General features: G+C 42.8%; 1 protein-coding gene across 1 annotated transcript; it reads left to right on the plus strand.

Moving 5' to 3' along the window:
• Nucleotides 1–4162: 4162 nt before the first annotated feature.
• On the plus strand, nucleotides 4163–5563 carry Rd3l (retinal degeneration 3-like). Its single transcript, XM_012517876.2, has 3 exons — nucleotides 4163–4184; nucleotides 4568–4873; nucleotides 5230–5563. The coding sequence occupies exons 2-3, from the start codon at nucleotides 4575–4577 to the stop codon at nucleotides 5561–5563; spliced, it is 633 nt and encodes a 210-aa protein (XP_012373330.1). The 5' UTR covers nucleotides 4163–4184; nucleotides 4568–4574.
• Nucleotides 5564–9011: the final 3448 nt, after the last annotated feature.

Consider the following 9011-nt stretch of genomic DNA (forward strand, 5'->3'; position numbering starts at 1 on the left):
TTTTTTTTTTTTTTGGCGGAACTGGGTATTGAACTCAGGCCCTTGTGCTTGCCAGGGAAGCACTTATTCCACTGAGCCATCTCCCCAGCCCCTTCACTTCTTACTTTACACATTTCTGCCTCTTTTTTTCCAATTTTGTTTTAATGTTCACTACAAAAACTCAACTCCTGTAAGTTATTTCTCTTTTTTTTTTTTTTTTTTTTGGTGCAGGGTCTCACTACACAACTTGAACTTGTAGTGCTCTTCTTGTTTTCAGTCTGCCCAGCGCTGGGATTACAGGTTCACACCACCACACCCAGCCCCAGCACTTGCCTAAGAAAGCACTTAGCCTGCCGAGCTATCTCGCCAGCCTTCCTGTAAGTTTTTAGATAAAAGCATTAAGTAGTTTTAATGAATAATAAAGCAAGGGATCATTCATTATTAGTCCAAAAAGAACAGACTACTTAGGAATTATATTTAACACAAAAAAATAAACATTTTATAACCTATCACACATTAACTCCAAAAAAGATGCTGAGTTAACAAGCAGTATAGATTTCTTACTTTGACCAAAATACTTTATTTCTTATACATTTTTAAATATTTTTTATTCTTACACATTTTAAGGACATAGTGTTTTAATGTGTGAACCACTCACACATCTTATTTAAGGATTTTTTAAGACAGGGTACTTCAGGCTGGCCTCAAGCTCCCAGCATCTTCCTGGCTCAGCCTCCCTGCGGCTGGGATTGCAGGCATGTTCCAGCAGGACCAGCTATCAGGTATTTGTAGAGAGCTGCTTACCTTGCCCATCCGCTGGTTGGTCACTACCATGTAGGTCAAATTCTTGGGCTTCGAGTTGTCTGTATTTGTTAATATATTCTGCCTCTGAATTCTGGCTGGGTGACCTAAAAAGAATAACAGAAGTTTGTGTGCCAAATACTCCTATCAGCATGATCAGATGAAGAGACTTCTGGAGAAGCGACTGGCTCTGGAGACCACTAACTGCTGTGCTGCACAGCCTGAGGGGCAGCGCCCTTCCTTTCGGCTGTTCCCAGCTCGGCTTCCCAGGCGCCCTTGAGGTGAGCAGCTTTCCTCTGCCAGGTCCTTCCACCTCGATGTTCCTGACTTGGTATGAACCGGAACTGAAATCTCTGAAACCACAAGCCAAAATAAGTATCTCCTCCCTTAATTTGCCCATGTCAGGTTTGTTTGTTTTTTGGCGGAACTGAGAATTGAACTCAGGCCCTCGCGCTTGCCAGGGAAGCGCTTATTCCACTGAGCCATCTCCCCGGCTCTGTGTCAGGTGTTTTGAACGAGCAACAGAAAGCTGACTATACAGCTGACAGACATTTCCAAAAGGCCGCCAAGTTCCTTTCTGTCAAGGAGCCCTGCATCACTATTTCATGCTCAGACAGGGGGACCCAAGTAGCCACTAAGCACTCAAGAGGCTGAGGTGGCAGGGTCATTCCAAGTTTGAGACCAGCCCGGGCTACAAGGTAAGCTCAAGGCCAGCCTGACCTGCACAGCGAGACCCTGTCTCAGAACAGAACAAAACAAAAAGCTGATTCATTAGAAATCATTTATTTATTGAACTTACTAATATATTTGATAAAGACCAATATTAACCCGGTTTTACCTTAATAAAAAGGAAAAATTAATAAAATGTATCTTATTTTGATTTCAAAATACTACTTATGTTTTCTTTCTCTATGGTAGCAAGAGAAATACTACAGAGAATGATACTTGGTCTCTGATTCAACCTAACAACTTCAGGATAAACAAAACTTAAAAAGCGGAACAGTACAAGTAGCATACACCAAGTACTAGAGAAGCTGTTTTGGGTCAGGGATGTAGCTCAACAGCACAGCGCCTGCCTGACAAGTGTGAGCCTTGAGTTTGATTCCTGGTACAAAAGGAAGGAAGGGGGGGGGGAAGGAGGGAAGCAGGAAGGAAGGGAGGGGAAAAGAAAATAAGAAAAGAGAAACTGTTTCATGCAAGTAAGTTCAAAGGAAGTAAGAAAAGCTCTGTGAAGGTCAGATGTGGGCAAGGGTCTCAAAGGCAGACAGGCGTCCACTAAGTCAAGTGGAGAAAGAGATGGCCTCCAAGAAGCCGTGTGGGTAACCAATCACTGAGCTTCCCTTCTTCCCAGCCCAGAGGACAGCCCCATCCAGAGGGGCTTCACATCCTCTAGATCTAACTGGAGAGCTGCATCCAGTGTGTCCAATAGCACATGAGGGTCTGTGATCACTCATGTCCTGACAAGGCCCCTCAAGGCAGGAACTACAGTTGTCGCCACAGCCCCTAACCCTCTAGCCCATGGTATGGAGCCAATAAACACTATTGACCAACTGAATGCCAGCAGGTACAGGATAGGACAACAGCAACAAGTCCGAAAGCAGGAGGAAAAAGGGGAAGCAGTAGAGTTCAGTGAAGAACAGAGCCAACGAAAGAATGGATGAGTTGAAATGTGAGCTGGTAAGTGAACTTGACTTGGGAAGCAGAATTACACTGTAACTACACGGAAAATAAAGAATAATCCTTGAGAAGAGCCAGTACCTGAGGCTGAAGGGTCCCAAGTGAGGACACAAAATAGGGAGGGAGTTCAGCAGAGCACCGGGTTCATGTGAGAGGGAAGACTAGGCAAGAGGGGTAATAATACCGACTGGAGAGGGCTCTGAGGAAAGCCTGGAGTATGTTCCATATTCAATGGACTCTGGAGTTTTTGTTAATAGTTCAGGGCAAAAAAAAAAATTTAGCAGCAGCAAGATTCTTCTAAGGAAGAAGAGGCAATATGCATTGTAGTTTTAGTACAAAACTTCTTAGGACATTTCTGTAATGATAAAAATCAGTTCTTCGTTTCTCCTAGTACTATACGCAATGCAATGTGAACACCTGGTAGTCGAGGGTAAGGAATCCTGCTGTCTGTTTCTGCAGTGCACGAGTAACAGGAACTGTACAATGACCACACATGTCACTCCTGATTGCATATGGCTCACAGATCTGATGTGAACAATGCTATTCTTCACACCTCATTGGAAGAAAAAGCAACAACAAAAAAATTATTAAAGAAAAACCCACTATCTAGTCATTAGCAGAGAGCCAGCAAGGAAAAGACCCTTTACATCTAATGAAACCAGGAAAAACAACCAGACTTGACCTGTTAAGAGCCCATCCACTCTACAAGAAAAAATCCTCAACTAGGAAACCAGCACAGTGAAGCCTCTGCACACCAGCACTCGCCCAAGCACAAGCGTCAGAGCTTCACACGCAGCTCGGGGACCGGATGCTAACCCGCTATGTGATGAGCTGGAAGGCCGTGTTCTGAGCTCTACGCTCTACGCTTCTCCTTTACCACACCTCAACACTGTGTATCGAAGGAGGTCGCCACATACCTTGCAAAGTGTTTACAATGTCCTCTAGCATTTCAACATTAAGTAAATTCACTATTTCGCAACAAAAATGAATACAGGCTGTGTATTTGCTATTTACATTTGAGCGATGTCAGCATGCTTTGCCTACTTTGCTCAATTACAACACGCTTCCTTAGAGTCTGTATTTTGCACACAGTCAAGTCTGATCTATTTTTCCTTCTTTCATCAGAGGGGACAGTGACCTGGCTTCTAAGTGGCCTGGAAGTTAAGCTTAAGACTAAAAGCTACATGGTTATTTTTAGACCTCTACAGGCATAAAAATACAGCACTAAACTGTGACCTACAGCTATGCACAGTAACGCACCACAGCACGCGACAGTCTCCGCTTTAGCCAGGAGCGCATCTGTGGTGCTCCGGACGGTCTTCTTCATTTCATTCCCAGAGGCACGTCCGACGTGCTTGGGACCAGCACCCGCCACTGCCCACATCTCTTTCAAACAGAATGAGTGCATTCAGAAGGTAGAGCATTACATAACTTACAAAGATTCAATAGTAAGTTATTTTTGTCATTTCTTCTAGCTTATTTACAAGGTGAATTAATGAGCATTCTCTCCAAGTGAAGACATCACAACCTCATTCCTAACATTAGAAAGTTGTTTTAAAAAAAAAGAAAGTTGTTTATTTCAAATACAGTTTCAGTGGGCAAATCAGGAGCTCATCCTTCCACAGAGAACACACGCAGGAGAAGGAGGGGCCTGAATGAAACACAGCTCCATCACCAGTTCCAGTCAGCACTGGCAACAGCTCCCATCAGCTTTGTCAGCTTGGCAGGTAAGTGCTAATCCTTTTCTGTACAAAACATAAATCAAAAGTATTTGTAAATGGTACTTCCCAATGTGTTAATATCTTAAACCTTCCTGAGAATTTTAATAGCAGTGTTATTTTCAAAAATTGTTCACTTTACAGATTATCCCTGACTTTATGTATTCAACTGCTGTTTAGCAATATTAAAGTATTTTCAAAGCTTGCTTTTTAGCACTGACCTAGTTAGAACTGAAAGACTTTAATCCATCTTCTAATCTTATGCTGACCTGCATATCTAACCCATGAAAAAATCATGTACTTTTCTGGCAATCTTATTGTAAGTCAACAAATATTTGCTCATCAGAACCATAAAATTATATGCAAATAGACAAATGAGAATATTTCTACAGGCTAACAATGCCACTTTTTGGCTGGATGAAATGGCCAAAAACTGATTCCTACAAACCCACACAATACGCCGACTCCGATGTAGTGACAAAGACTCTGCTTCGGGAATTAAAATGGCATCTAAAGGAGCGTGAGAGATTAATACAAGAAATAGAATATGAACAAAAAGCAAGAAAAACAGGTGTGGATTACAACTGGCTGAGAAACTACCAGACTCCTCACACAACTATCCCAGCTACTGAACAAAGACAGCTGGAAGTTCTCTGTTCACAGGTTCAGCCTTGCCAAACTGGAACTATTCTCAGCAGGTAAGAATACTGATTTTTTTTTTCTTATGTTATGAGCTACTGTGAAGTCTAACTTCCTCAATATTTAGACTGAAATTTGTAAATTATGCTGTAAACTCTTCAATCATGTGTACTAAATAGTTGTCAACCAAAATCACTGCGATAAACTAGACCAAACTATCTGTGTGTATTTCACTGGTAAGAAATGTTTAAAATTACAATCAAAGTTTAACTAGCCACATACTAGTAAGCCATGTGCAAATTACTCAAAAGGTGGGTAACGAGGGCACAATTATGTTACATAAGCTACATTTTGAAGATGAAGGGACGCAGCAAAAAGTTTTCTGAAGTGAATACTCATTCCCACATTCCCCTAGATTTCGAGAAGTTTTGGCAGAAAATGATGTCTTGCCATGGGAAATAGTCTACATCTTCAAGCAAGTTCTGAAAGACTTCCTCCGCAGCCTGGACAGAGGCAGTCCTGGAGAGAGCCCGCAGGAGTTCCGGGAGCCAGGCTGTCCCCGCCCCTCTGGACACCCAGGTGACTGCGCCCGGACTGCAGGCAGAGAAGAGATACCCACTGTTTCTAGTTATGTAGACAGACACGCGAAGAGCAGGTTCCCACCATGCTCACAGAGAACGTGGAACCTACCGGATTATTATCCACCAAGTCAGGAGGGCACCAACAGCCAGCAATTTTTACGACCTTAGAATCAGAGCTCGTATTACAAATACAAAAAATGTGACTTCAAGTTTGTTTCAAGGTCAGAAGTTAAAATTCCTATGGATGCATCCTGTTTTAAATATTCTTTTCCTATCCATTCTAAGTATGCAATGTTCCATTTAACAGTAGGTTTTTAACTAAAATGTTTCCTGAATATTTTGAAAAAATGTTTGAAGTATTTTGTTATGCCTCAAACACATCTCACTAAGCATCTCACAATTTAGTATGAAGTTCGATGTATTCTGTGTGAAACTTAGCTAACCTTGACTTTGGTTCTAAAAAAAGCCATGTACAGAATAAAGGCTTGATGTAAATTTTATCTTTATAACAATGAAATGAAGAGGTCAACATTCCACCAGATGATACTCTCTGGGAAAGGGACAATGAGGAAATAGCATGCAGTTTAAATAGAGCAGTGCTTTACTGGGACACCCAGATTAATTTCTAATCACAGTAACTTTTAACTTCTCCAGCACCCCATGCCATGTCAGCCCCGCCCCCAGCAGTGCTGAGCTAGCCACCGAGACCTGGCATGGTGACATATGCCTGTAATCCCAGAGCTGGGAAGGCTGAAAACAGGAGGATCACTGCAAGCCTGAGTTACACAGTAAGACCCTGTATCAAATACATAAAAAAACTTTTATCTCAAAATGAAAGGAAAATATTAAAAAAGGAAAGCTTCATATTATTTCAGGTTTTTTTTTAAAGGTCGGCTTAAAAGGTAGTAGCTGCAGGGGCCGGGGAGATGGCTCAGTAGAATAAGTGCTTCCCTGGCAATGAGTTCAATTCCCGGTTCTGGGGGAAAAAACAAAAACAAAAAAAAAAAAAAAAAAACCCTATGTAAAAGGCAGTAGCTGCTACTATCAAAGGAAAACATTCCAAGCACTGTGGCACGTGCCTACAATCCTGGCACTCAGGAGGCTGAGGCAGTGGGACCAGAGAGTCTGAGACCAGCCTGGGCTATACAGCAAGATCCTATCTCAGAATTGAAAGGAAAAAAGCAAGAAAACAAGCAAGCAAGAAAGAAAGCAAACAATGCTGATATATAATTTAAATCTATACTATGTTCATGTAACATACTTTATAAATTCATCATTTCATAATTTCACTACACTATACACTAGTTTCCATTTTTTGATAATGCTAAGAATCATTTGCTTACTTGCGTGTTTGAGACAGGGGCTTGCTATGCAGAGTTCAGGTTTGCCTTAAGCTCACTATGTAGCCAGGCTGTCCTCACACTCATCAGCATCCTCCCGCCTCAACCTCGTGAACACTGGGATTACAAGTGTGTGCCACCACACCTGGCTAAGAATCTTAATGCAGGTAAGCCCAAAGGCTCTTGGGGCACCTTCAAGGCATCTATAACTTTGAAGATTTAGACTTTGGTTTTCTTTCATGTAAAAAGAAAAAAATCAAGATCAGAATTAAAATTAGGGCCAGCCAAATAGCTCAGCAGATTAAATGCCTGCAAGCAGGTGCAGGGGCCAGAGGTTCAATCCCCAGACCTGCTGTGCCAGCCCCGCCCCTGGGTGGTCTGAGAGGGCAATTGAGACTGGGCATGGTGGCACACGCCTGTAATCCCAGCTCTTCGGAGACTGTAAACAGGCGGATCACTACAAGTCCAATCTAGTAGTGAGACTCTGAACACCCTGTATACCCTTCCCTAAAAAATAAAAAAAATAAAAAAAACTAAAAATGAACTTTTAAAAAATCTACTTCTAAACTTCTCCCTGCACTCGTGGTCAGCTACATCTGTATAGAAGATGACAACTCTCTCAGTACTGCCAGTGATGCACTGGCCCACTGCAGCACCCACACCACAGGCTCACCAACACTGCTCTACGCCATCTCCAACTGGCCTCAACTTGTTCTTAAATGCCAACCACGTAACAAATAGCGTCTGTCTGGCCAGGTTTCATCAGAGAAGGAAAACAGAAGCACAACGCTAAGTGCATCCAAAATAAAGCTACCTCTCCTGCTGCTCGCTTTCTGTTCTGTCTGCATGACGTGACCACCCTGGGCTCCTTCAATCACAGCAAGACAGCTTAGAGCAGAAACCACTTGGGGAAGGTGGATGTCCCAAAAGTAGTACTTCTTGTGCAGTGAACACAAAGAACAGCAAACATGAGTTTAAAGAAAATGCCATGCCTTCATGGCAAGAATAAAATTTAATTTAACCCTGAAATTCCAGTACTAGAGCCAGTAGCTCCCACTCTGTCAGGAAGGAGGTGTCCCATTTGGGGTACACAGAACCTCGATCACCATCCACACCTTGGCCAGAACTTCCTGCTCAGACAAGAAGATGATTTTTCCAAAATCTCCCATTAGAAAGTTCATAAGGGGGGCTGGGGAGATAGCTCAGTAGAATAAGCACTTGCCTGGCAAGTGCAAGGGCCTGAGTTCAATCCCCAGTTCAGGGGGCGATGGGGGGAGAGGAAGGAAGCTCATAAGCTGTGCCACCTGCGGCAGAACACTCCTCTGGTCCAGTTTGTCAGGACACTGAGGCAGGACAACCACCTGAACCCAGAAGCTCAAGGCAGCTTGGACAGTACAGTGAGACCCCAGCTCAAAAATAAACAGGAAGCTTTCTGTGACTGAGGAAGCCCCAGAGGGCAGTGCCACTCCACGGGCCAGGATGAGGTGGCGTGCCCAGCCCAGACACCACAGAACAGCTGATTCTATTTCCTGACCTGCCTGGAAAAGGGACCAAGAGAACACACCAAGCTTTGAGTTTCTCTCCCTTTTGCTTGCTTTGTTGTTTACAGGACCTAAAATTCATGTTTCTTACAGGAGTTTTAGTTTAGAAAGTTTAAAATCCTAATTGTTTCTAGAAAATCAACAAATCAAACAGAAATTTAAAATAATTTTCTGAATGCTACATACATGCATGCGCGCGCACGCACACACACACACACACACACACACACACAGAGCTTAGAGAAGTCAGCTACAGCCAGAGGAGTAAGACAGTGAAACTCCTGTGTGTCTACAACAAGGACTTGGCGCGTAAGTCCTCTGGGCCCCGCTAGGGCAACTCATTCATTCAGACAGCTGCATGCCTCCTTGCATCAGACATAGTACTGAGCAGTGGAGACTCAGCGTAATCTGTATCCTCGGAAGTTCTTCTGTGGATAAACAACACATAAGTCCCATAAACTACAAACAAATGCATGCACAGGCTGCTAAGCAAGTTGCTGTGGACTTGTTTTGTTTTGTTTCTGTGCCACTGGGGACTGTACCCAAGGCCTCATCCCCAATTTGTTTCTATTTTTTTTCTCTTTTTTTTTCAAAGTTTTATTGATAAACAGCAATGAGACAGTTTCAAATCAAATTGGAAGTACAGTTTCAACAAATAATACACTGCATATATTCTTCTTAGTGGTTAATTGTACAAGATGCGGACTTGTGATCCTATTTACAAACACCATTAGA

This window comes from Octodon degus, unplaced genomic scaffold (assembly GCF_000260255.1).
Source record: "Octodon degus isolate 3935 unplaced genomic scaffold, OctDeg1.0 scaffold00226, whole genome shotgun sequence".
In the NCBI taxonomy this organism is placed as follows: Eukaryota; Metazoa; Chordata; class Mammalia; order Rodentia; family Octodontidae; genus Octodon; species Octodon degus.